Source organism: Panthera pardus, unplaced genomic scaffold (assembly GCF_024362965.1).
Source record: "Panthera pardus isolate Hobbes unplaced genomic scaffold, ASM2436296v1 HiC_scaffold_8, whole genome shotgun sequence".
In the NCBI taxonomy this organism is placed as follows: Eukaryota; Metazoa; Chordata; class Mammalia; order Carnivora; family Felidae; genus Panthera; species Panthera pardus.
In genome coordinates this window covers 57,047,176-57,075,145 of record NW_026527013.1, presented here as the reverse complement: position 1 = coordinate 57,075,145, position 27,970 = coordinate 57,047,176, and the positions used below count along the sequence as shown (strand labels likewise).

At 50.6% G+C, this 27,970-nt stretch overlaps 2 protein-coding genes across 5 annotated transcripts in view; one reads left to right on the top strand and one right to left on the bottom strand.

Moving 5' to 3' along the window:
• CFAP92 (cilia and flagella associated protein 92 (putative)) overlaps positions 1–14,246 on the top strand; it is a 72,023-nt gene extending 57,777 nt beyond the window's left edge. For all 3 annotated transcript variants that reach the window (XM_053897741.1, XM_053897740.1, XM_019430952.2), the window contains 4 exons: positions 9,190–9,354; positions 9,895–10,107; positions 10,196–10,340; positions 14,005–14,246. In XM_053897741.1, coding sequence (XP_053753716.1) covers positions 9,190–9,354; positions 9,895–10,107; positions 10,196–10,340; positions 14,005–14,039 — 558 coding nt within the window. In that variant the 3' untranslated portion in view covers positions 14,040–14,246. The remainder of the gene's footprint in view (positions 1–9,189; positions 9,355–9,894; positions 10,108–10,195; positions 10,341–14,004) is intronic.
• Positions 11,781–27,970, bottom strand: part of ACAD9 (acyl-CoA dehydrogenase family member 9) — a 46,118-nt gene continuing 29,928 nt past the window's right edge. For both annotated transcript variants that reach the window (XM_053897744.1, XM_053897745.1), the window contains 12 exons: positions 27,474–27,648; positions 24,793–24,866; positions 21,290–21,365; positions 19,658–19,728; positions 19,280–19,399; positions 18,009–18,137; positions 16,000–16,079; positions 15,143–15,269; positions 14,850–14,927; positions 14,258–14,386; positions 13,549–13,621; positions 11,781–12,679 (listed from right to left, as the gene is read on the bottom strand). In XM_053897744.1, the coding sequence (XP_053753719.1) occupies positions 12,579–12,679; positions 13,549–13,621; positions 14,258–14,386; positions 14,850–14,927; positions 15,143–15,269; positions 16,000–16,079; positions 18,009–18,137; positions 19,280–19,399; positions 19,658–19,728; positions 21,290–21,365; positions 24,793–24,866; positions 27,474–27,648 (1,233 nt within the window). In that variant the 3' untranslated portion in view covers positions 11,781–12,578. The remainder of the gene's footprint in view (positions 12,680–13,548; positions 13,622–14,257; positions 14,387–14,849; positions 14,928–15,142; positions 15,270–15,999; positions 16,080–18,008; positions 18,138–19,279; positions 19,400–19,657; positions 19,729–21,289; positions 21,366–24,792; positions 24,867–27,473; positions 27,649–27,970) is intronic.

The window sequence follows — 27,970 nt, the reverse complement described above, 5'->3', positions numbered from 1 at the left end:
TTACTCCACCATACTAGAAGTCCTGTCTTCCTCCTAGCCAACTTCAAATTTTTACTTATTTCTATTCTTGCAATGATGTGTGCGTGTTGTGTCTACGTAATCCTTTGCTTTACTATTTTTTTTTTCTTTCAGAAAGTTTTTGTAGATAATGAACTTTCAGGGTGCTTGCAGGTCCATGGTTATCATTGTCTTTGCACTTGAATAGCACATGAACTGTTTTTTGAGATTATGCTTTCAAATCTCTGCACGCAGCCTTCCCCCCACCCCCCACCAAACCCATGGCTTTCTAAAATCAAGAATCATGGGTAAGTCTGATGCCCACCTGATCCTGTTTCCTTTTTAACTAGACTGTCATCTCCTCTGGAATCTTTTAAAACTTTCCCTTAATCCTTAGTGTTCACCTCGGTGTCGAGGTGGGAGCTTTTTGTTTTTCACTGAAGCTTGAAGGGCTTTCCTCCATTTTGTTTGCCCTCTTAATTTGTACTTGTTGGTATTTAAGTTTTTTTTTATATTTATTTTTGAGAGAGAGAGAGACAGAGAGTACTAGTGGGGTAGGGGCAGAGAGAGAGGGGGAGACAGAATCTGAAACAGGCTCCAGGCTCTGAGCTGTCAGCACAGAGCCTGACGTGGGGCTCAAACTCACCAACTGTGAGATCATGACCTGAGCCAAAGTTGGACATTCAACCGCCTGAGACACCCAGGTGCAACCCCCCTTTTTTTTCTTTAATTTTTTTTTTTAATGTTTATTTATTTTTGAGAGAGAGAGACAGAGCACAAGTGGGGGAGGGGCAGAGAGAGGAGGAGACAGAATCCGAAGCAGGCTCCAGGCTCTGAGCTGTCAGCACAGAGCCCGATGTGGGGTTCGAACCCACGAACCACGAGATCGTGACCTGAGCCGAAGTCGGATGCTTAACCGACGGAGTCACCCAGGCACCCCTCTTCTAAAAAGATTTAAATTTTTGTTCATCATATTTACATTTTGGATCTATCAGGAATGTATTTTTTGTATGAGGGTAGGACTCTAATTTCATTTCTTCCACATGATCAATGGTACCAGCGCTTTGCTTAAATGCCCATCCCTTCCCAAATGATTTATGTTGCCTATTCTGTCAGATCAAGTTGCTTTTCATACATGAGTTTGTTTATGGGAGATTGAGATCTTTATTGAAATTGCATTTACGAATGCCTTATTTTCTTCAAAGAACCAGTGTCTCTGTTGTTTTTTGATTCCATATTGTACACTTATTTCCTATTGATTTCTGCTCTTATTCCTTCTTCTTACTTTCTCTGGCTTGAATTTGCTCTGCTTTTTCTGATTTCTTCAGATGGATGTTTTGATTATTTTCAGATATGCGTCATTTTATTATCTTAGTGTATTTATTTTAGCTAAAAATTTCCTATGAACATCAAGTGCATCCCCGTTTTTATACATTGTGTTTTCATGACTCAGTTAAAAATGTTTTCTACTATCCATTTTCATTTTTTGTTTGATCAGTGGATTAGCTAATAGTATATTCTGTAATTTCCAAATACTTTGGGCTTTTTGTTACCTCTGTTTGTTTTTCAGTTCTACGCACCGCTGTCGGAGAATATATTTTGTATAATTCCTATCCTTTGTTGATATTTTACAATCCAGAAAAGGTCAGTTTTGGAAAGTGTTCCAGAGTATTTGAGGAAAAAAAAAAAATATCCTGCAGTTGCTGACAGTGTTCCAAATACATCAACTTTGTTTTGTTTTTCAAACCTCTATCCTGATCTTTAAATTCTGATTCTTCTCTCAGTTACTAGGGGAAGTCTGTTAAAATCTCCAAATAGGATTATGGATTTGTTTCTTCTCTCCTGGTTTTGCTTTATATCTGCCCGCTTATGTTTTAGATATACACAAATTTAGGACTGCTTTATCCTGTTGATTTGATTTTTACAAATATGATAAGTCTCTTTTTGTCTCTGGTAATACTTTTTAGAGCAAATACCGTAAAATGCATATATCTTAAGTATATAGCCTCATTCATTTCCATCTATGCACATCCCTGTGAAACCATTACACAGATCAGGGGGTAGAAGGTTTCTATCACCCCAAAAAGTACCACGCTCCTTCCCAATTAACTACTATCTTGAATTCTGTCATCATGGAATAGGTTTGCTTGCTATTTGTTGGACCTTATATAATGGAACCATACAGCGTGCATCCTCACACTGGCTTCTTTTGCTACACAAACATATTTATAAAGACTTATGTTATTACATATTTGTTGCTGTGCAGTTTTCCATTATGCGTATGCCACAATTATTTGTTCTCCTGCTGATTTCCATTTGTGTTGTTTTCCAGGGTATTTTGGGGGAGGCTATTATGGCTAAAGTTGCTATGGTGTTTTTGTACAGATCCTCTTTGTTGGACCCATCTACTCATCCCTTTGGGCATATACCTAGGAGTAAACTTACTGGGTCATAGGGTAGGCATGTGTTTAACTGCCACATTTCCGAAGTAGTTGTGCCATTTCACACTTCTGCCAGCAAATACAGGAGTGTAGCTTTCCATCTGTGCTCCAGACACTTGAATTTGTCCATCTTTATAGTCCTACCCACTCTGGTGAGGTGTACTGGTATTACATTTTAATTCTAATGTGCTTTTCCCTGATGAATAATAATACTGAGCACCTATTTTCACCTACTGTCGGCTATTTGTATATTTTCTTTTGTGAGGTGCCTGTTCAAATGCAGTTTTTCCTCCAGCTCATCTGGACTTTGCTTTTTTTAAAAAATCCAGATAAGCTGTGAGTTACATGCATTATAAGTATCTGTGTGCGTGGCTTGCCTTTGCGTTATTTCAGTGTCCTATTTTGAGGACACGTGTCAATTAGTTCCATTTATCACGGTTCTCTGGTTAATTTTGGGGGGACATTTTTCTTGGCAGAATGCTAGCTTGGCAGTTATTTTCACACTTTAAAGCTGTCAGTTTTGCTCTTTTTGAAGATACTGTCCTCTCCTGGTTGCATTTAACATTGTTCTCCTTTTTTCTTTTTTAAAAATTTTTTAGTGTTTATTTTTGAGAGTGAGTGAGCGAGCGAGAGTGAGCGCATGAGCAGGGGAAGGGCAGAAAGAGAGGGAGACACAGAATCCAAAGCAGGCTCCAGGCTCTGGACTGACAGCAAAGAGCCCAAAATGGGGCTCGAACCCACCAGCTGTGAGATCATGACCTGAGCCAAAGTCGGACGCTCAACCGACTGAGCCACCCAGCTGCCCCAAAATTGTTCTCCTTTTCCTTTTCAGTTTTACTATGATGCTCCTAGGTGTATTTTTCTTTGTATTTACCTTGCTATGGGTTTGTAGAGCTGATTGAATCTGTGGCTTGATATCTTTACATTAAAAAAAATCTAGACCAGTATTTCTTTTCAAAAATACTTCTGTTCTAGTCAAGTTCTCTCTCCCTGTCCTCCTGGGATTCTAATGACGTTAGATATTTTCACTATGACTTACATCTTATATTACTTATATATCTCATGCTTTTATTTTTCCATGTTTTAGTGGGTGTTCTTCAATCTGGATATTTTTTTAAATGTTTATTTTTGAGAGAGAGCATGAACAGGTGAGGGATGGGGGGGGGGAACAGAGGATCTGAAGTGGGCTCCGTTCTGAGAGCAGAGAGCCCAATGTGGGGCTCGAACCCAAGAACCATAAGATCATGACCCTTGCCAAAGTAGGACACTCAACTGACTGAGCCACCCAGGCGTCTTCAATTTATACCATACGGTAGTATACAGTACAAATTTTAACTAATCTATCTTAACTCATTGATCTCTTCTGGTGGATGTTCATTCTGCTGTTAAACCCATCCAGTGAATTATAATTTTAATGATTTAAAAAATTTTAAGATTTCCATTTGATTTGGATTTAAGAAATCCATTTGATATGGATTCCGGATATCTAGTTCAATTCTCCACCTTTTCATTTAGCTTATTATATTAATTGTAATTCCAGTATCTGGATTATCTTGGGTTTCTTTCTATTACCTACCTTTTCTCTTCGTTTTCCTATTTGGTCCTGTGTCTTGGCATGTGTCTTAGTTTTTTAAAATTGAGACATAACCGACATGTTCTATTCGTTTCAGGTATACAACATAATGATTCAGTATTTGTGTATATTGTGAAATGATCACCATGGTAAGTCCAGTTAACGCCCATCACCACATATAGCAATTTTTTTTTTTCCTTAGGAAAACTCTTAAGATCTACTTTCTTAGTAACTTTCATATACAATGTAGTACTATTAACTGTAGTCACCATGCTATCTATGTATCACGTCCCCATGATTTACTTATTGTATGATTAAGAGTTTGTACCCTTTGACCATTTATTAATTTCACCCACCCCCTACCTCTAGCAACCACCAATGTGTTGTGTATTTATGAATTCGTGTTTTTGTTCATTTTAGATTCCACAAGTAAGTGAGGTTTCTCAGTCTTATTTCATGTAGCATAATGCCCTCAAGGCCTATCCATGTTGTCACAGAAGGCATGATTTCCTTCTATTTTATGGCTGAGTAGTATTGCATTGTGTAACACACACACACACACCCCACTCCACATCTTTGTCCGTTCATCCATGGATAGACACAGGCTGCTTCCACGTCTTGGCTATCATAAATGCTGCAGTGAACATGGAGGTCCATATATCTTCTTCAGTTAGTGTTTTCATTTCCTTCAGATAAATACCCAGTAATGGAATTGCTGGATCATATGGTAGTTCCATTAATTTTTTGAGGAACTTCCATACTATTTTCCATAGCCGCTGAACCAATTTACATTCCTACCAAGGGTACGCAAGGGGCCCATTTTCTCCACACCCTTGTCAACACTGGTTATTTCTTGTCGTTTAAATAATAGTCATTAAAACGTGTGGGGTGGTTTTGATTTCCATATTCCTGACGGTTAGTGATGTTAAGCATTTTTTATTTACCTGTTGGCCATTTGTGTATCTTTTCTGGAAAAATGTTTATTCAGAACTTCTGCCCATTTTTAATCAGGTGTGTTTTGTTGTTTTTTGATTGTTGCTATTGAGCTATAGGAGTTCTTTATTTAGTTTAGGTATTAACCCCCTTATTGGTTGTATCACTTGCAAATGCCTTCTCCCATTCAGTAGGTTGCCTTTTCATCTTGCTGATGGCCTCCTTTGCTGTGCAGAAGCTTTCTACTTTGACGTAGTCCCACTTGTTTATTTTTGCTTTTGTCAAATCCAAAAAAAATCATTGCTAAGACGGATGTCAAAGAGTTAACTGCCTATTTTTTCTTCCAGGATTTTTATGGTTTCAGGTCTTAGATCCAAGTCTTTAATGCATTTTGACTTGATTTTTGTGTATGGTGTGAACTGTGGTCCAATTTTTTTTTTTTTTTTTTTTTTTTGCATGCAGCTGTCCTATTTTCCCAGCACCACTTATCGAAAAGACCATTCTTTCCATTGTATATTACTGGCTCCTTTATTATAAATGGACTATATATGTGTGGTTTATTTCTGGGCTCTATTCTGTTCCATTGAACTTTGTGTCTATTTTTATGGCAATACCATACTGTTTTGATTATAATAGTTTTGTGATATAGTTGAATCAGGAAATGATGCCTCCAGCTTTGGTCTTTCTCAAGATTGTTTGGGCTCTTTGGGGTCTTTGGTGGTTTGGTAAAAATTTTAGAATTGTTCTATTTCTGTGAAAAATGCCATTCGAATTTTTATAGGGATTGTATTGAATTGGTAGATTGCCTTGGGGTGTTTCCTTAAATGGTGAACACTGTACAGGAAAAACTGTATCTTCCTACAGAGAGGATTTAATTTTCTTCTAGCACACCAATGAAGGACAAATTCCCCTAAAAAGGCTTATCCCTTGTTTGCATTTATTTCTAAGCACAGATTTTCTGAATTTTCGACTATAAGCTTAGGGTGTAAACAGGTGCCTTCCTCCTTGGCACACTGTGGAATCCAGTTTTTGATTTCCAGCATGGTGACACTTTCCAAAATACCTGCTGAACATTGAACCTCTTAGCTGCTTTTTTTTTTTTTTTAAATGTCTTCTGTTTATTTCTGAGACAGAGCATGAGTGGGGGAGGGGCGGAGAGGGAGGGAGACACAGAACCCCAAGCAGGCTCCAGGCCCTGAGCTGTCAGCACAGAGCCCAATGTGGGGGGTCGAACCCACGAACCATGAGATCATGACCTGAGCTGAAGTCGGTCGCTCAACTGACTGAGCCACCCAGGCGCTCCGAACATCTTGGCTGCTTTTTCTGCCTGGGTTCTTGTCTGCTCCATTCATCTCATTCATGAGCAATTTAGGAATCAGCAAATAAATACCTTGAGAGTAAACTGTGTAGGGTGGGTGGGGGAGGATTCAATGTTTTCTCCTTCTCTCCAGGTTCTTGGCCCCTCGAATTCGGACTTCCTTGATCACTATCCAGTGATGTTAAGCAGATGTCCATTTCTCTCTGCAGTCCTGTCAGTTGCTTAATAAACTTTGAGGCTGTATTGTTAAGGGGCACAAATGTTCATGACAGTTATACCTTCTTGCTCTGTTTCTCAATATACAAGGTCTCTTGATAGATTTTTATCTTGAATTATGTGCTCCAGTCTTCCGAATGCCACTCCAGTTTTTCTCGTCTTGGTTTTGTGGTTCCTTTTTGCCTAGTTTGTATTCTTCCTCCCTTTAATTGCAACCCTGTATCTTTTGGTCTAAAGCCATTCTTTTTAAAAAGATTTATTTTGTAATTAATCTCTACACCCAACATGGGGTTTGAACTCACGACCCTGGGATCAAGAGTCATATATGCTTTACTGACAGGGCCAGCCAGGCACTCCTAAAGCAGTTTTTATAGACAGCATGTTAGCTTAAAAAAAAAAAAAAAAAATTGAGTCCGAGATTTGCCAGTTGGCAAGCCATTTACTGAGAGTATTGTTAGATTAGGCTTTTGAGGCTCACTTTTAAATTCTTCCTTTCTTTGGTTAGACCAAAGATTTAAGAGTTACACATTCTTGGTTTCTAAGGTGGCTGTCCTAAAGACCACATTCATTTTTGTAAATTCCTACTGAATTCTGAAACTTTAATAAAGTGTATTCTGAGATCGAGAGAGTGTGTGCAAAAGGGGAAGAGGCACACAGAGAGAGAAAATCCCAAGCAGGCTGCGGCCTGTCAGCGCAGAGCCCAACATGGGGCTTTAACCCACGAACTGTGAGATCATGCCCTGAGCAAAAATCAAGAGTCGGACACGCAAATGACTGAGCCACCCAGAGGCGGCCCCTGAAACTTTTTATATTAATGCCCTCCTTTTCCTATGCACACCTTACCATCCCTTTTATATATTAAGTCTCCAGAATTTCAGTTCTAGGTTACTATGCTTTTCTGGTCCTTTTTAGACAAGAAAACATCACTTGGTACCTTTGTCCAAACTCTTGGGTTTTCCTCCTCCCTTTTGAATTTTCTTCCCAGTGTATTTCCAAAGTCTCTGCCTAAATTCCCAGGCCTTGCACACCTGACACACTCACCTCAACTGATGTACAGTCCTAGGTTCAAGTTCTCCACCTTGTTTCCTGCTCTTGTAGAATCTGAGGTCAGTCTGGTACTTTTCCCTTCGCAGGTGGCCTGCTGTCTCTTGGGGTCTCACACTTCATAAACAGTGTGTCCAGGCTTGGAAGTTTCCTGATCTATTCTGATGTTCCTGCTTTCTTAAGAGTTCCGATTCTCGTTTCCCCCTTCCTTTTGGGGCTTCTGTTATTCACGCATTTTGGGTTTGGTTCCCATTCCCTAAACTCGGGCTTGCTGTCTGAGCCTGGATTCCAGTTCACGAGTTCACTCTGCGGCGTCTCACTCGCCCACGCCCCTGATCTCAACTCTCATGTTTTGCCCCCAGTGTTTGTTTCTTTCGTCTGCCGTTTTTAGGATTGCATGTACGATCAATTTTTATCCCATCCCTTCCAATAGCTTGGCTTCAGTTCAGTTTGTGCCTCTGGTCTTGGATACTGGTCCTCCTCCTCAGGCATCTAGTTACTTTGGCTGAAGAGTCCAACTTTCCCTGCAGCCTCCACCCCCAGGGCAGAGAACGCCGGGCGTCCAGAAACACCGTTGACCACTGTTTTGACCTCACGTAATCTCTTTTGGTTGGAACTTCAACCTCAAACTCCAGGAAGTATCATAAAAGGAAGAAGCGGACTCCCTTAGGTCGTAATCCCCCAGCTCTGAGGACTTGCACTTTTATTGACGCAGACTGACTCATTCCGACCAACCCTCCCACTGGAAAAACTGGACCAAATACTCAGTGCTCTGACGAAGGCATGTGTGTGCCACCACAGGGTCCTAGCTCAGATGGCCCGTCTGGCACGGTCATCTGGAAGGTGCTCCAAGGCAAGAGTTTTGTCCCTCACCCGATGACGTGTGGCCTGCCTTTGCCTTCAGTCCCTGTTGCTCTCAGCCATGCGGGTCCTACTGCCTTGACCTTCCCTTCGTGTCTGAGTCACAGATTTATTTAATCTTTCCCTTGGTTACTTTGCTTTCTCTTACGGAAACTGCTCAGAGACTAAGACACTGGGGCTTGGCCTGAAGTAGTGGTTAGTATGTGAGTCAAGGTCACCATCTTCGGTTAAGAAAAAAAGTTCCTTCAAAGCAAAAGATGGTGACTTTGCTGGAGGTGCACAGGCAAGTGAAGGGCAGGCTATGGGTGCTGCACAGTACGGAGTGCAGCTTCCTCCTGGGGCCCCGCCACCTTTCCCTGCACTGTTCTCTTTCCTCACTGCTGTTTTCATTCACAAAGGGAGCTGACAGACCACCGTGGGGCTCTGGAGAGACGGGGACGCTCCCTATGTAGTCAGCACTGAAAGGTGACCACGGGCAAGGATGGGATATACCATGAAAATCTGAAGCTTCTCCCACTTCTGGCCATCTGAGCCACAAATTCTCTCCATGGCTGGGTGCTGTGTGTTTCAGTCACGCCGACCTTACTTACGCCAATCTCCTTTCTGGTCCCAAGTTCCACCCCGGACGGTGAGGCGTTGGACCTGATGGCCCTCTGGCAGTGTTCTGGGATGGAGTGGCCGCCCTGGTGCTCAGGAAGTGACACCTGAACCACAGCCATGTCCCAGGGGTCCGCTTGCTCCACATAAGCTGGCAGCTGGTGTCGAGGGGCCTGTGTGCGGGTTGTGACCGGTGTCTCTTTCTTCAGAAAAATATTGCCGGGGTCTACCAGGTCGGCAAGAAGCCTCTGAAGTCTGTGGTGAAGGTGATCAGAATCGCAGTGCCTGCCAAAGACGCGGTTTATAACTACAGTATCCAGACCCTGAATTCCACACAGCTTGCCAAGAAGGAGCTGTATCGAGAGATGGCCAAGGTGAGAGGCCCAGAGAGGGAGGCAGTGGATGCAGCTAACCCGGTGAACCCTCTCCTCTCGTGACCATGCTGCCCGGAGGTCAGCAGGCACTCTCCGACGTGCACAAGAGAGTCAACCAGTGAGGGGAAGGAGACGGGGGGGGGTCGCACCCCGGAGGGAGAGGTGTTCTGTTCCCATGCTACATGTGAATCCTCCACACGTGGGAGAGCCAAGCGATCCTCAACACCTGCTCCCGGGCACCTGTCTGCACACAAGTGCGGAGGCCTCGCCTTCCCTAGAGAGCTCTTGTTGCCGTCACCCCGAAGGAAAAGCCTTGGCTGAGGCTGCCAGCACGTGACCTTTAGAAGAGGGCTGCTTCCGTCGAGAACACCCACGCCACCCTCACGGTTCAGTTACTCTGGAGGTCTGGTTGTCAGGGACTGTCATTCTGTCCCCCCTATGCCGCCGTTTCTGACACCTGCTTGGAGACTGGAGGGCTAGTCGGCCCTGTCTGTGTCTGTTACCAGCCCTTCTACCCTCGTGTCTGCCCCTCGTTTCTAGGAACCGAGGAAGAGGTTCACGTACTCCCAGAATTACCTCTCAGCCATGGTGGAGCCCCAGGACTCTGAGGAAGAGGAAAAGAAAGCCAAGAAGCAATCCCGCCAGGCCTGGCTCACGGCCAACGGATTCCAACTGACAGGTCTTCACAAAAGCACCGAAAGCGACCGTCGCATCAGGCTGCCGCCCGTTGGCATGGTCACAGAGCTGAACGAGGTCCGGGGAGGGGGGGGGGGCAGTAGGGCCTCAGGCTGGGTGTGCACAGGAACCTCCCTCCTAACTTACCGTGCCGTCCTCCACGCAGGAGTGGAGGGAAAACACACCGCTCGCTAACGTGCTGGATCGAAGGAGGTGGACGTGGGACCGGCGCCACCAGGACTTTGACCTGTACAGGAAGCCACCACTTTTCTTCGAGCTGCCCCCTTCTCCAGTGCTAAAGCCCAGAACAGGTAAGAGGCCTTTGCGGGGCTGAGCCTCCCGATGCCATGGGCAGTTGGGAACTCTGCTGCTGTGCGTTTGTGGCAGGATCCATTTCGCTTTAGCTGCCCAGACTTTCTGAGAGTCAGATTTGGGTTTGGCGTCAGCGGGCTGGGTGAAAACTCAGGGGCCCTGGATTCTAATTCCAGCTGTCATGCTAACTTGCTGTGTGACGTTGGGCAAGTTGCTTCACTGCTCTGGATCTGGTTTCTTACAAAACGCAGAAGTCGGAAGATAGGTCTAAGGGCTTTCTGAGCCCCAACACACATTACCCAGGACCAGATGCCTGGCCAGTGGCTGGGGGCAGGGGCTCTGGGCACCTCTGGGACCTTCTGACTCCCTTCCTATTCCAAGATGCTGCCATCCCTCTCTGGGGGAGGGAGGGAGCCTAGGAGCATGGGTCCCTCTCACCCTGTTTATGAAGATGGGCCTCATTTACAGGTTAACAGAGAATCCAGACTTGTTGGTTGCCAGAGCCTTTGGTCAGGGAGAGAGAAACTCATCTCTGGTTTGCCAGAGAAACGTTTCTCAGAAAGCTAGATCAGATAGATAAAATGGATTTCTTTCTTCCCGCAAGCCCCGAGGGCAGTGGGTAACAGCTCTGAGAAACAGTTGGAAATGCTGGCAGGCTGCTGAAATTGGCCTCCCTCCTGTCTGGCCCTTGCTGCCTCCCTCCAGAACAGGCTCTGGGGCTGCGTGAAGGTCTCCTGGCCTGGCCCAGCGATGCCAGGCCCCACTGCAGGCCTTCCCAAGCCGCGTTCCCTGGGCACGGTGGGTAGCCAGTGCCAGCTGACAGCAGGCCACAGACGCACACTGGGGCCTCTCCTCCCCACAATGTGTTTAAGGAAAACTTGGAAATGGCAGGTGGGAAAGGGAGATTTGAACCAGGGGCCCCAGCCTTTGAAACTCAGCTGGATGCAGAGAACCAGCTGCCGCCAGGGGCAACCATGACTCCGGGCCCACAGTGAAGCCCTTTCCCGAGGGCTGCCCTCAGGGGCGGGAGGTCTGAACAGATGCTTCCCTGGCAAAGGTGCTCCATGCAGCCTCCGGTCCCGGCACTATACTAGAAGGTTAGTACTCTCCATTTTGTACAGAATGCTTCCCTGCGAACAAAACACTAAGAATGTCAGGTTTCACTGGAAAGTCACGTCCAATGTCACAAGATTTGTAAACTTTTACCTCTTGAAGATTAGTTCCCCAAACCCTGGCGGAGTGCTCAGGCCAGCCGTCCACGCAGACTGACTCGTATTTGAAGGGAAAGGGAAGGGCCTGGCCGCTTCCTCCCACCTCCAGGTGATGGCCAAAGCGGGCTTTCTGGAGCCCCAAACTTCTCAGGACCAGGTGAGGCCTGGAAGCGTGCCAGTGTGAGCACACAGGGACCAAGGCATCTGGCTAACAACATCAGAAAAGAGTCTAGAGAAATGCAAAGGTCTATTAGTGTCACCTCAAGATTCCTTTTTGTCCCCTCTTCAAGAGTGAAGGCCAACTTCTATAGAGACAGGAAACAGGCCCCAGGCAAGAAACAGCATATGCTGTCATGCAGCCGACCATATGGTTTTCACCCATCACCCAAGAAAGCCCAGAGACAGGGACTTGGTACTCCCTGGAGCACTGTGGCCTGGGCACCTGCCCGTCAGCATTCAGGGCCTTCCTCTTCCTGCGGGGTGAACACAAAGGGAACTGGAGGCCATCACCAGACGGGGGATCCCAGGGCTCTGAGGAAAAACGTGACCAGGGCGGCAAAGACTGAAACACAAACGATGTTTTCTGGTTTTCATTAGCTCCCAGTATATGTTTTAAGTGTATATGCTCCACGTACACAGTTGGCAGGTGGTTTCTTGGAGAACGCACAGCCCACCAGAAGAATGTGTGGTCCGGCAGAAGCAGCTCCCCAAGCCCAAAACAGGTCCCCACCAGCCTCGTGCCACAGGCAGCGATGTCTCCCACTAAACTAGCAGAAGCCCCTCAAATCCCAGGTGTCACCAACTGCCTTCTCTCCGTTTCTTCAGCACCTGGGATCAGGTCAAGCAGCAGGGCCTGCAGGGCAAAGCCTAAAGAGGTGCCTTGAGGCCAGGAGAAGGCCCTTTTGGTATAGACTGGGAAGAAACGGTTCCACTTGTAAAAAACCCCAAGTCCTCCACCTTCTGGAGAAAGAGTTGTCCAGCGATGGGCCATGGCTTGGGGGCAGCAAGGAACACTGTCCTCTTGCTTCAGGACGTCCTTTCCAGGGGGTGGGCACAGATGTAAGCTCGCTTCTCTAGGACTTGCTCGGACACTTTCTTAATCTGTTCATCTAGATTTTCTGGAGAATCTGGGAGGAAAAAAGAATAGATTTGTGATAACAGAAATATTCCTGGAACTTCTTTTTTTTTTTCAAAGAACAGCCCACCCACTGTGAAGGGAGTCCTGAAGGTGACCCTCTTCCTCCAAACCCCCAAGGAGGTGATTCTGGCTGCAGGGAGAAAGGAGGGAGAGGGGCTTCATCCCGTAAACCAAAGGGTTCATCCTGGTAACCCCGAAGAACCCTGGATCTTGTGGGAGCAGGGGCTGGAGAAGGACCCTTTCACCAGGCAAACCTGCCAGAGGAGCAAGCGTGTCTCCCCCCACAGCACGTAACAGACATGCCAGCACCCAGGGCCAGGAGCTGTACACGATCACAGGCTCCTCTCCTCCGTCACTTGGCAACAGGGGTGGGCTCTGCAGGGGACACGTGACACGGAGCCTTGAGGCCAAATGACCGTAAGGGTCAGAAGAAGAATGTGAGCCGGGTGTTCCCAGACTTGGCCAAGTGGCTACAGTAGAAGAGGAGCATTCCAGACCAACAGCTGCATGAGCCAAAGCCTGGGACTTCTGCTAGAAGGCAGACTGATTTTCCCTGGAGTGCAGGGGGTGAAGAGGCAGGTAAAACGCTGCCTTCCTGTGCAAACCTTCACTAGGCAGCTGCCAGACTGGGGCTAGGCATGCTGGGCAGACACCTGTGGGGACTCTGACAGTCTTTGCTCCTGCCCGGCAGGCCAGCCTGGCAGGCTGGCCAGCCCGGCTGACCCTCCCTCACTCAAGGGAGAGGTTGGTGAACAGCCAGCAGGCCCTGGGAGCCTGACAGGGGCCAGGAGCAGCTCACCATCAACAGTCACCTGGAATTAGGCCCTCCCCTCCCACCCCCAAGGCCACCCTACTTACACTTGTCCAGCTGGGACAGGGTGAAGAGATTCTGGTAATAAGCTTCGGCACAGTATATGTTAGCCAGGAGAACCTGCCAGAACCAAGGTTAAAGAGTTGACATAGAGACCTAGAGATGACATAGGGCACCCCCTTTCTGGTGTGTGAGCTTTAAGGAACTCCATCAGCCAAACTAAGCAGCTTGGCTGGGGTCAAAAGGCCTTGCTCAGGAGCCAGAGTCATTATTCTAATTCCAGCCCTGACCCAACTAGTTAGCTAATTATGCGACACTCTGAGCCTTAGTTTCCTCTGTGGCAGGAAGGCCATCATAATCCTAGTGCCCACAGGCTATTGTGGGACAATGCACACAGCAGGTGCTCAGTTACGGCATCCGGCCCCTCGGGCAGGGTAAGGGAGGCAGCCAGAGGAGGGCACAGCTTTGGGACCCTCCTCACTCACCCACTCCTCTTCCCTCAGGTAGGAAGACAAAAGGGAGTAGCCCTGTGTCCTGAGCAGCACAGACCTCCTCCTCAGAGCTGACCGCCAGTGCGGGCCACGGCCACAACTCAGCAAACCAGCAGCCTCCTGGACCAGTACCGGGCTGAGGCCTTTGACCTGCCCAGTCCCTCGCTCCCGAGACTCCTTGACTGGGTCATGCGGCTCGCTGACCCCCTCCTCCAACCACTGGCCTCATTAAAGTTCAGAGGATAAAGCGGGCAGGGAGACTCACCTCATGGTCGTGGTTGGGGAGCCCCACTCGGATGGAGCGGCTGGCCCGCGACAGCACCGCCGTCATGCCGTACAGGTTGATGAGGATGTTGGCCACCCGCTTCAGGATCATCTGCTCCTCCACGATGGTCTGGGAGCACAGGGCCCAGGGTGGAGGCTCGCCGCCCACGCCCTCCCTCCCCGGGCACATCTTCACCCACCTCCAGGCCTCAATTCATGCCTAACACGGCCTCTCCCTTTGGGTTGGGGGAGGCTGGCTCACTGGATGCCCGGTTTTCCCTTCTGTTTCGGTTTGGGCAGGGGTCAAGGTAAGACCAGGTCCCAGGAAACTGAGACACAGGCTGGTGCTTACTGTGCTTCATGTCACCGGGAGCAGCAACGGCCCTAGATTTGGGCTCCAAGGAGCCTCTCTCTGCCTGGAAGGCACCCACCCAAGTGGCCCCTGGCACAGCCAGCCCCACCCCATGCCTCCATGGTGACCAAGATTTCTTTCTAGGCCTGGTCCCAAAGGTGGACACTTCAGACAGCCCATCTCCCTGGCTCCCAAGTCGGAGGGGGCCTGCCCTCCCCAGATCTGGCAGGGGCCCAGGTACCTTGCCAAAGCGGAGCAGTAATGTCTCCACAGTGCGGCCAAAGTAATACACGTTTTCCTCGAGCTTGCTGGCGCTGTCCTAGTATGTCAGAGGAGTGTCAGAGGAGTGACTGCTCAGCGTCCCCTCCCCATGGTGCCCATCCTACCCAGACACGGCACGGCTGGGGCTCTGGGGCCCAGGCTCTGCTACCAGGCAGGGGCCGTCTTCCCCAATGCCCTGGGCACAGCCCTCTGGAAAGGGACATCCCCCGGAAGGGCACCCAGATGGGGGGTATGCCAGCTGTGCCCACTCACCGCGACACTGGGGTGCACAGCTCCCAGCTTCCCTGTCAGCCCCATGTTCACGGTTCGGCCCACGGAGTCTCGAAGCTTCTGGCTGATGGTCTCAATGACAGTGCTCACATTGCCCCGTTTAAGCTCACTGCAGAAAGCCCATGGCCCCACGAACTCAGGCCCCACTGCTGGTTTCCACTGCCCAGCAACAGGGTCCCTAGTGGCACACCAGAACTGCAGGGCACCTCTTCCCTAGGACTATCCAAGGCATTAAAGGGACCTACTCAAGACCTACGTGCTGCCTGCCCTGGCCTGGGCCTGCTGCACGCCTGTCAGAGAGCAGCTGGTCCTTCTGAGTGGAGCCACACGAGTTCTCTCCACAAGTAGCAGTCACAGCCGGCCCCCAGGTGCTCTCGGGTTAAGGAGTCTGCAAATAGTCTCAGCAACCCGTATGGGGTTCCAGCAGTGATTTCTAATTGCTCCGAGCCCATGACACGGGTCCAGGGGAGCCATGAGGGAGAGAAGGAAGTGGTCTCCTCTTAGCCTGGGAGCCCAGCACCTGAGGGGTACCTCTCAGTCCCTAGGTTCTGAGAACACAGCTCCCTGTAGTGTGGGAGGCAGGAGCTGCCAGTGGAGGCGGCCCGTGACTTCCTGAGGCAGCGGACCCTCCCGTCACTCGCAGGTGCAGGCCAAGCTCTGGAGCACGGCTTTTAATTTCAAGGCTCCTGTCCCCTTCCCTCCCTCCAGCCAGCCTGTGACTGAGCTGAGCACTGCATGGCTTCACTGGGACGGGGCGGCCTCCCTCCTCCAGCTGCCCTGGGATGGGCTTCTGATGGGCAGGTGGGACCCGAGGAGCAGACAGTGGGGCTGGCACCTACTTGATCCTTGCGGTCAGGATGCGACCGGCGTGCTGCAGGCCTGTCAGGGCAATGTACATCCGGAGAATCTCGTTGGTTCCCTGTGGCCAGCAGTATGGAGGTCAGAGGCTGCCCCCTCGGGATGGCCTTGCCTGTGCTGTGCACGTGACTGGGTAGGTCACACCACTGCCTACCTGTGCTACAGAAGCTGCTGTTTTTGGAAGCGACCTCAAAAAGGGAGCAGGGCTGTGACCTGAGGGTCAGGGCAACATGCTGGCTACCACCTCCATGGGGAGGAGTTGCGGGCTGACCAGAGAACCATGGCCTCCCTAGGGACCTACCAATTCTCTATGACCAACTGCACAGGAGTCATTCCTTTCTCCAAGCCTCTACTTCGGCTTCTTTATGAGAGAAGCCACTTTCCCCGGTGGGGAGGGATGCTGATGCCCAGGGCGCAGCAAGTGCTGTGCGGGCACCACCAGATTCCTCGGGGCAGCCTCTGACTGTGCCCGGGTACCAGGTGTCAGTACCTGCTGCTGTGCCCACGCACACCACTTACTCCCTGGGATTATCTCAGGGAGCCAGTGGGGCTGTGGGTCACACACACAGCCAGCATGGGGCACTGAGCGCTACAGCCGGGCTGAGCCATGGACGGGAGACTCGCATGGGAGAGGAAGGAGAGCTTGGAGGACCGCAGGCCGAGCCATGCCCCGTCTCGCAGTCTAGACTAGAGCATTTGCTTTGCACCGAGGGGTCCGTGCCCCTCAGAGCTTCTGCCCCACCCAGTCACACAGGATTGAATTCAACCAGGCTGAGGGAATGGGGCCTTGGAAGAAGCATTCTTGGGGCAGCAGGGATGTGACGCATCCCCGTGCCCTTGGGACTTGTGACTTCAGGCTGGTCACATCCTGTGTATCCACTAAGAAAGAGGACCACAGGGGCTGGGATGTGGAGAGCATGCCCTGAGGCCTTCCCCTGAGTTGGTAGCCCAGGAGCAGGGCCCCACCTGCACATGGTCTGAAGGTGGCCCTTCAGAAACCACACCAGTTGCTCAGGCTCCGAGCCTGGTCCATGGGCCTGCCTCTCTTACAGCCTGCGTGCATCCTGAAATCCCATCCATCTCCACAGCCTCTGGACTCAACCTCTCTCTTCTGCTGCGTGCACCCGGCCTCTGGTCTCACCTCTGCAACCCACCCCCTGATGTCAGCCCCAGGGAATCTCCCACAATGGGAATGTACCCGAGTCACTCCCTGCTCAGAAACCTCTGACGGCTTCCAGCACCTTCACAGTAACATCCAGACTCTGCTTATTGGCCACGGTCCTCCACAGCCTGGCTACTTGCCTCTCCTTCTTCTCTACCCTCTGCCCCAGCTCCCCCCAACCAGGACTGTCCGCTGCTCCCACAAAGGTTTGCTTACTCTACCTAGTGCTGGCAGGCAAGGCCCTGTCTGGGCCTGGCATACTCCATCTCCTCTGCTTGGCCCAAACCACCCTCCCGTAGGCCAGGCCTAAGTTGTTTCTGCCGCCAGGGGCCCAGTGCACTTGCTTCCTGAGACTCCAGCTGCTCTAGGAGGAGGAGCACCTCAGGCCCTCACTGCACTAGTCTGGCCGTGCAGTCAGACCATGAGCTCCCCGAGAGCTTCTCGGCGGCCCCCACGTCCCCTTTCCTTATCCCCCCCACTCGGCCTCTCCCCACTCACTGAAGTCCCTCTTTAGGCTTGTGAGCCCATGGAAGGGGGCAGTAATTAGAGAGGGAGCGGTCAGGACTGGGGAAGCCCATGGAGAGGACCCTCAGCTGCCTCAATACCCAGAGAAGGAAACCCAGACCCAGAGAGAGCCCTGGAGGCAGAACCAGGCCCTCCCATGAGACCTCTGCTTGTCTCAACATAGCGAACGGAAGCGGCAGGCTCGGAAGAGGCCCTTGCTTGGCCCCTCGGCCTCCCCTCCACGCCTGGGGAAGAGGCTCCGTGAGGAGGGACAAACGAGAGCGCTCACGGTGGGTGGTGGGGGGCGGAGTGGTGGGCACTCACCTCGAAGATGAGCAGGATGCGGGTGTCACGCAGCATGCGCTCGTACGGGTAGTCCCTCATGTAGCCTGAGCCCCCGAGGATCTGCAGCGCCTCGCTCACACACTGCCAGGCACACTCTGAGCTGAACACCTGCCACAGACCCAGGACACGGTCAGCACGGGGGCGGCAGGGCCGAGTCCCTTCCAAGAGGGGGTCTTAGCCAGGGTGGGGTGACTGGGCACAGAGAACTGGTCTCTAGGATGAGACCGACCCTGTAGCAGCCCCGATGCAATCTCCCGGGGAGGCCTCAGGCAAGTCCTTTGCTTCCTGGACCACAATGACCAGCTCTGGCCCCCCACCCACCGTGACTCCTCCTACCTCTGAGGCTTCCTAACAGTGGAAGGGGCCACTCTACACCTTCCACAGAGGAATCTCCTGTCCTCCTCCACGAGGCCCGACCCTGCCTGCCCAGGCCCTTTCACCCACAGCTTGCCCCTCTGCACGCGAGCTGCTTGGCCCGACACCTGGCTGTGGGTGACACAAAGACACATCTGTCCACACGTGAGCACCGGACAGCAGAGTCACTGTCCTCGGCTGGGAGCTCAGCCTCTGGGCAGAGGCTGCATCCAGGGGCCGTCCCTGTGTCTGGCTGTCGGTGAAGGATAAGGGGGCACAGTGAATGCAAAGTGCCTGGCACAGAGACCTACTGACGGTGCCTCTAAAGCGCCTCGAGACACTGCAGGGTCTCTCCTCTGAGCTCCTCTCACCACTTCTCCTGAACCAGGGATGCCTCTTTTATACTGGAGCTTAAAAAAAAAAAAAAAAAAAAAAAAAAAAAAAGACACTCCTCACCGCCCCCCTCCCCAAAATGAAGGTACTGAAAACTCTAGTATTTACCCAAAAACAGGAAGGCTGAACACTCACAACAAAAGTCCTAAGAAAGCTTGGCTGCTGTTTTACACTGACGTGAAATTACATACATGGCCTAGATTTTTCTCCATCTGCTACAGATCGGAGACAACTTGGCACAAACTGTGCTCAGGAGACACTGACCTGTCCTAGAAACAGACTCAACTGGGCACTGTTCTTTGCTGCTTCTCCTATGCTATCCTGGTCTCTCCATGTGTGTCCTAGGGCTGTACCTGGCACATGGTAGGGACACCACGGATACTGGGTCGATGATAAACTGGCCTATCAGCTAAAGAGAAGAGGAAGGTGGCAGGCAACACTGGGTCTGAAAGGCCACAGCTAAGGAGCTGTTCTTGCTCTCTCCCGGGCTGTGCAGGGATTACCTTCACCATGGCAGCCTCAATGGAGCAGTCAGGAAACCCTGGTCGGTCCAGCATCCCTGCGGTGAGGTAGGCCATACTTTCCATTACATAAGCCTTCTGAGCCATCAGGGCAAACTTTTCCTGGGGTGTTCAGAAAAAAACACAATCAAGAAACAATTTGCACGTGCTGAGACCCAGATGTGCCAGCCAGCAGAGAAGGCAATGAAGGCCAAAGCCTAGGTGCCCAAGAGAACCAAGCCCCGGCATCCCGAACAGGGAGGCACGTTATCTCGCGGTCTTCCGAACCGCTGCACGAGAGTCCCCAGTACAGACCACAAAAGCATACGTGTAACGCCCACACGTGAAATCGACACGTGCAGCACCCACAACCTTCAGTACCTGAATTAATCCAAATTCGCTGAGGTTCTTGTTGAACTGTTTCCTTGTGCAGGCATATTCGGCAGTCATTTCTGGAGAAGAGCAGAGTCATCACAAACCATTTTCTGGCTATCCTAGAATGATCTCCTAAGGCTATCATCACGTCCCTGCGAACACTCAGGCAGGAACTATGAGAAGCAGGTCGGCTGAGACCAAATGCCCTGCAAGATGGCGCTGCCCCTTCCTAGTGTATCTGGTCAGAGGAGCAGCTGTCCACTCTCCGGGTGCCTCAGCAGTGGACAGGGGCACAAGCAAAGAGTTTAGAGTCGGGCCCAACCCTGGCGCTTTTCCTTACCAGACAGTAGGCCGGGCCAAGCAGCCAACATCCCTGAGCAACACTACCGGCCTCCTAGCATGGCTGCCAAGGTTATCAGAGAGGAAGGTGTAAGGCACCTAGCAAGAGCCAGGGCCCCAGAAGCACCCCGACAAGAGGAGCAGGCTCACGCCTGTCCCAGCCGGCCCTCAGCAGAGCAGGAGGGCAGCCTGTTTTGTGTATAGCTGTGAACAGGCGCCCAGCTCTGAGGTCACCTGAGAGGACACGGCAGCCTCTCAGCAGTCGGCAGCAAAGGCCAGCCCCGCCCCCTGCGGTGTTCTCTGAACATTTCACAGGCATGATCCAACCACGGTCTGGCCCCCATGATGGGTTCAGGAGGTAGACAGGCACCCACATTCACACATTCCTTCGGGCCTCGGGATCGCAAGAGTCTACATCCTTTGGAGACAGGCAAACCATGAGCGCCCCCACGAAGCTCTTGCTTCCTCATGCTTCTTGAGTTTTCCCGACGGGGAAGAGGAAGCAGAGGCCCAGACGGCTTCAGGGGTCTTGGCAGCTCAGCAAAGTGAGATGAGCCCGGAGCTTGGAGTCTGACAGGGTCAGATTTTGGCCCAGGTGAGTGGCCTCGGGCAAATGAGTGATCCTTTCTGAGTCTCAGGCTCCTCATCTATGAAATGGAGAGAAGAGCCTAAAACAAAGCCTCTCTGTCCCCCACCTGGCCCTGCACTCTGAGGAACTTCACAAGCACTCTACCAGCCTCCAGGTAACCCTCAGCTCTGTGCCTTTCCCTTCAAGTCACTTCCACAAAGCTGACATCCTTGCCCAACAAAATCCTACAGGGTTAAGTTCGCTGACAAAAACTTCTAGGTTTCAGGTACGCTAATGGAAAAAACAAAGGCAACATCCCGAAACCAAGTGATAGGAGTCCCACTCCTCACCCACTGAGTCACTACAAAATGGGCATCTTGTGAGAAACAGCACTAATGTGCTGCTCACATCTGGATGTTTGCTAAGTAGCTCTGTTCTTAGTGGTCAGGGTAGCAACCCCTCTTGACCTCTGGCAGACTACACCGGCTGCCCCGATCCTTTGTAAGTAAAACAGAGGAGTGTGAAATGGGAACATTAGCCACCTGGGCGCAGACTGACTACGACTTTTGGTCTAAACCAAAGCCCGCATCTTAACCTGCAGCTGGGCTGTCTGTCCAGTGGCCTGGCTCAGCACCGGCCTGCTGCGAGGACGTGGCAGAGCCTCCGGGATGGAGTGGGGGCCGCAGGAGCAAGGTTGTGCCACAAAAGGCTCCTGCCCCCAATGTACCTACCGATCAGTTTCTTGAGCATCCCAGCCACAACGCTGCCCATGCTGAACCGCCCACTGTTGAGGATGTTCATGGCCACCTGCAGGGAGAGTGGGGGTGGCTCACTGGGACTGCACTGCCCAAGTGTCCTGCTCACCCCTGCTGTACTAGGAAAAGCCCAAGGGCCAGACTGCAGCACTGCTTGTCTATTTTTACCAGGTTTCATGAAGACAAAAGGCAAGTCGGTACAGAATTCTGTAGCAGCATCTGGGAAAGTTAATTGTTCTGCCAATCCCCACCAGGCTGGGAGAGAGTGTAGTCCCCACACGTTACAACAAGGTAACTCAATCACAAACATCCTTGGAGTCACCCCCTGATAAAGGAACTGAACATTATTCCAGAACAGGACAATTCTTAGTCCTCAGAGGAGAGGAGCAGAAACTAAGACCTACCAGGTACCCCTGCAAGCTACTTGGACTTTCCCACCACTACTGAGAAATAGTAGTGACCTGCCACGCCCCTACCATGCCTGTGATGCCTCAGAGGCAGGCTGGGGCTGAGGGCAGAAGGAGTCTGTGAACACCACAGTTTTCTTAAAAGCTCAACTTCAAGCGTATTACAGCTTTTGACTGAACGCTTATAGAGGACTTGGATGAATAAATCATGCAGCTGAATCTGAATTTATAATTACTTGTTAACCTGAACAGGAGAATCTCAAAGCAGACTTTGTGAGGTTGGCAACAACTGCTGGGAGGGGCGAGTGCAGTTCCCACGGGAATGCAGGAACAAGGCCCAGCCCTGGGTGCTGGATGGAGGAGAGGGTGCCGTTATGCGCCACCACAGTGTGACAGACACCCAGATCCTGCCCTGCTTCCTCCTGGGCCACCTCTGGCCTCAGACTCCCTGAGTCTCGGGCCGTGGGTGTGCGCCAGTCTAGACCTGCCAGGACTACGATGAGGACGCGAACGCCCCACCTTCATTCCCTCTGCCCACACAGGCTTGCGAAAGCCGGCTCACGGTTTTACGAATGAAATCCGTTTCGTGGCCTCTTCAGAGTTTATTCTTAACCTCATTAAAAAAATTGATTTTGAAGGAAAAAAAGATTTGAGACGAGGTCTCATTCCCCAGAGGACCAACGACCTAACAGATTTCACCCTTTCTCAAGAGGGGCTCCCGAGCTCAAGTGTCAATCCTACTTAACCCCAGGATCCCCCCGCTGCCCGTGCAGCCCCAGAATGCTGCAACAGCATCCCTACTGCAGACCTCTCTGTCCATAATTTCTAAGCTGCATTCTACATCGCGGCCTGCCCACGAGCAAGACACATACTCCGCGCTTTCAACAGCCCCTGCCCGACCGTTCACTGCCTCCATGCCTCAAAGATCTGACCATGGACAAAACCTCTGACTGTCCACAGGAAGAGGCTTACTTTTCTCCCACATCAGCCAGGCAATGTTCCCCTGGCCTTTGCTCATTCTGTGGTCTCTGGAATCACTCACTGTTTAGCGTTTAGGCTAACTGGCAAGTAATCCTACTAATAACAAAGAGAGGGCTTTGGAAATCTTTCTTTTGTATATTAAAACAATTGTTTTTTTCATCTACCACGATGGGAACAATGTGTTAATGCAGTGTGGAAAGGACTAGGGCAAGGGGCACTCCCACACGCCGCTGGTGGGTGGGCGCTGGCCCAACTCCCCACACAGCTTGGCAGCAAGGGCCACGAACTAAAAATGTTAGTGCTTTCCGACCTGGCAAGTCTCCTGCTGGATGTTTAAACTCAGGACAAGTGTGTACAGCTACAAGCAAGGACATACACCACACAATCTGGTTCTGAGCAGGGAAGGTGTGTGAACAGTACCGCGTGCCCGATCTCAGGGACTGGGAACATCAAAGGTGCCGTCCCAAAGATATTCTGCACCGTGAAATATTAGCAACATATATTCACTGGCACGAAGACAAGACTGGAATTCTTGGTGAGCGAAAAACTGCGGGCTGTATTACACAAATGGTGTTACCAAATATTTACGAGATGGATGTTCTTTAAAAAGATCAAAATCTAGGAAGATAAGCACCCAAACTGAACGATGAATATCAACTCTCTTGGAGTCAACCTTCAGTAATTTCATCTTTCCCATCTACATTCTCTTACCTGTACAGAACATCCGGGATAAACATACCATCGTGTGCATACAACTGTTCCCTTTTTGTCTGCCCACCTCTAAAGTCCTCTGGTAGACATTTACCGGGCAGCCTTGGGCCAGGAGCTTTGGCTAATGGCACACATCAGATTCTTGTAACACCCAGAAAGGGAGAAAGGTACTGCTGTGATCCCCGCTTCATAGCCAAGGTGGGTGGGGCTCCCCAGGGCAAAGATGCTTGCCCGGGTCACCCATGAAATTAGGGCAGGGCAACAGTAAAGACAAATAGCCCAGTATAAAACTGTGTAAAGGAGGGGCGCCTGGCTGGCTCATGTGGTGGAGAGTGCAACTCTTGATCTGAGGGTGGTGAGTCTGAGTCCCATGTTGGGTGCAGAGATTAGTATTGGTGAGGATGTGGAGAAAATGGACCTCTTTACATCGCTGCTGGCAACGTAACATGGTGCAGCCACTGGAAAACAGTCTGCAGTTCCTCAAAAAGTTAAACATATAGTCACCACGTGGCCAGCAATGTTGCTTCTAGGTATATACCTAAAAGAACTGAAAACACATTGTTCACGCAAAGACTTATACGTGCATGTTCACAGCAGCATTATTGACGATAGTCTAAGAGTGGAAACAGTGCAAATGCCCGTGAGCTGATGAATGGATTAGCAAGTGTGGTGTATCCACACGATGAGTATTATTCAGCCACGGAAAGGAATGACACGTGCCACAAGGTAGGTGAACCTCGAAAACATTCTGCTGTGTGAAGAGAGGCCAGACACAAAAGATCACATAAGGATTCCACACATGCGACGTTTAAAATAGGCAAATCCACAGAAACAGAAAAATAGCGACGCCAAAGATGGTGAGAGGAGCAATGAGAAGGTGTGGCATTTTTGGAGTGATGAAAATGTTCCAGAATTAGACCATGGGGATGGCTATACAACATAGTGAATATATTAAAAAAACACCCATGTGTACATCTGAAAACGGTAAATTTACGTTATGTGAGTCATATCAATTAAAAACAATACTAAATCTGACTCCAAGAAAAATTAGGGCAGGGACTCAGGACCCAGGGTTGTGCATTCAGAGAACTGGAGCTTCTTCAACGCCCACTGGCCTGCTTTCTTACCCTCGCTGGAGAGAGGACTCCTAACCCTCCTCAAGGCAAACAAAGCCTTGCAGAGGAAGGAGATGGAGTTCCAACTACACACTCCCTCTTCTGGGAACCAACTCTTCTCCACTCCGATTTCCCAGTGGAGAATTATGCAGTCACCTGGCAAGTGCACTGGTCGGCCACAAACAGGGACGGTACAGGAAACTGGGGGGCCAACAAGCTAAACCGTGAAACCGCAGCCCTCCCAGGGCCTGCTCTAACCGCGCACCTTAAACCCGCCTCCGACTTCTCCAAGGACATTCTCGACCGGCACCCTGGTGTTTTCAAAATGGACCTCACAAGCTGAAAAAGATGAAATTGCAGGCTTTACTTGACAAATGCGAACCATTCTGCACTTGACCCATAGGAACAAATTCATTCACTCATTCATTCTCCAGCTACAACAGGACAGTACAGAAAGACAAGGGTTTTGTCCACGTGGAGCTCATACTTTGCTAGGAACATGTTGGTGTTGTAAGTGCTACAGAGGAAATACATAGAACACGGTGGGGACGCCTGGGTGTCTCAGTCCGTTAAGCATCAGACTCTTGGTTTCAGCTTGGGTCCTGACCTCACAGTTTGGGAGTTCAAGCTCTGCATTGGGCTCTGAGCTGACAGCATACAGCCTGCTTGGGATCCTCGCTCCCTCCCCACCCCTCTCTCTGCCCCTCCTCTGCTCGTGCTCTCTCTCTAAAAAACTTAAAAAAATGTTTTAAAAAAATAGAGCATGGTGACAAAATCAGAGGTTGGAGAGGAGGTGAGTAATATTTTTGACTAGGGCTTACATCAGGATTTTCTAAGCTGACATTCAGCAGAAGTGTGAAGGAGGAACAAGAGCCAAAGGCGGAACAATGAAAGTGGACAGCACAGCCTTTGTAAGGTCCCTGTATCTCACGGGAGTACGGGTCCCACTTAGCTTGGATGCAGCCACACCCTACGCTGTGACTCTGTGGAAGCGGACTGCGCTTCCCCGTTAGCTGTCGCCAGGGACACACAGCTGACCCGACATGAGCCGAGGCCTTAGGTGTGAGCCAGCTTGGCCCCCAGGGGCCGTGATCTGCTGTGAGGAACACATGCCCCAACATGGCACGCACACGGCAGACACATGGCAGACGGGGAGCCAAACCACAGGCTGAAGCAGGCTGAGTGAGAGGACGGCTCGCTCTGTCAACTCAGTGCTGGGGTGGCTTCTCACAAAGGTGACGATGGTGACGGAGGACGAGCAGACCCTGAAGTGAGGAACCACTTGGGTGTGCAGAAGCAGAAAGCCAAGGTCAAGGTGACAGAGGCAGGCAGAGAAGGGAAAGCATGGCAGTGGTGACGACAGAGGCAGGACAGAACAGGGGCTTTTGACCCATGTTTTCTGTAGCAGCGTGCTTTTGCACGTTGTCACATAAACACTGCAACTCCCCAGCGACTTAACACTGGAAGAAAGGGAGACTCGGGACAAAGAAGGTCATGGCTCAAGAGCAGCCACATAGCAGGCAAGTCAAGTGTGGGCAACTGGGTCCACTAACCTTTTATTCTACTATTCCAACAGCCTGGTCGTGAAATACAATGAAATCTCCACCTCTCTGGCCGCCGGGTCCTAGCTTACCACCTTGGCTGCGGGGCCAGGCGCTTGTCCCAGTGGCTCGAATTCCTTCACCAAGCTGTGGAGTGTGGGAAGGACTCTGCCTCCCTCTCTGACCTCAACTTGTGTCACTCACTCCACTCTTGCAGGGCCACTGCATGGTCCCAGGGGCACCACCTACCCTGAGTTCAGTGTGGACACTGCCCAAGCAGTGTGCAGGCCTGCCACCCTGCTCCCTCCCCTGTCAGGGCCCCCTTTCCCTCACCAGCACGCCAAGCTCTTTACCTTGGGCCTTTGGGCGCGCTCCTTTCCCTCTGGGAACATGGCAGGAGCTAACGCTGTCCTGCTTTCGTGTGCACTAAGCATCGTACAGACGTTGTAACACTTCTTTCCCGTGTCACATTACTAGGTAGGTTCTGTTATCACCTCTTGCCTTTAGGTGAGGAAACGGAGGCATGGGAAAGTAAGCTAGCTGGTTCAAGGTCACAGTGTTTCTAGGTGGTGGAGTCCGGTTAGAGCTCAGAGCTCCTCTGACCCCTCTGAACCAGGCTGCTGTGGCAAATATCGCCAGCCAGAACACAGAGTGGCAAACAAGCAGGTCCAGAGGTGCCGAGGGCAGCACGCTGGTCCCCACATCACAGACACCCCACGATCTAAACTAGGATCCCCAAGAGGCAGAGTCTTGTAAGGACTCCATGGCAGCACTGGGCGGGTATAAGGGAGCGCCAGAGGAAGGAGGAGGTCCCAGGCAGGAAAGATGGGGTGTCCTGCAGTGGGGTGTCTCCTTAGGACACCTCTCTGCCTCTCTGGTGTCCGTTACACCTGCCTCACAGGATGGAGCGCTCCATGAGGCTGTGATGAGCTCTCGTGGAGATCGCCAGTGCCTGCTGCGTGGGGAAGGGCATAAATGAGCTGAAAGAATAAATTAGCTTCAAGGGCTCCTCTGCACTGCCATGAAGTCACTGTGGTTTTTTGTTTTTGTTTTTTTTTTAATTTTGAGAGAGACGGAGAGAGAGATAATGCATGAGCAAGGGAGGCGCAGAAAGGGGGAGAGAGAATCCCAAGGAGGTTTCTTGCTGCCAGAGCAGAGCCCTACATGGGGCTCGATCCCACAAACTGTGAAATCATGACCTGAGTGGAGATCAAGAGTTGGATGCTTAACCGACTGGGCCACCCAGCTGCCTCTCACTGTGGCATTCTTAACGTGATTTTGCTGACATGCTTATGTGAAACCAACACTATTTACATCTCATTTTCTCTTGCATTTGGATGGGGCTGAAGGGTGGCTCTCTTTCACACACACATACCGCATGCACACACACACGCGTGCTACTTACTGTTGGAGCCACGTATGCCTAACTTATCCTCAGGTTTCCCGTTAGTGACTCCACCAAAGTCTCTCTCTACTATGAATGCTGTGATTTTGTCTTTTACTGAGCTTTCAGAATCAACAACCTGCGTCTTTGCAAACACGGTAAAAATATTGGCCAGTCCGCCATTGGTGATCCAGACCTGAGGGAAGAAAGAAAAAGGGCTCTGGAGAAAGCAAAACTGTTACGCATCACCTCTCAGCTCCATCTTTGCTACAGGATGCTCCAGGGGCCTGTCAAATTTCAGGCCACAAACATAAAGCCCTCGGCTCGGGGGAAGCCAAGCCTGCATGGGCAGAAGACAGGGGATCACCGCAATCTCCCAAGAGCAAGGATCTCCCCAAGAGGCACAAGTGGCCGTGTGTGTGCACATGCGCACGGAAGAGACGCCAGAGGTACCGAGACGGCTCAGGCTCTAGAACCGAGCAGCCAGGTTTCCTCAAGGAAACAGAGCAGGCGGGAAG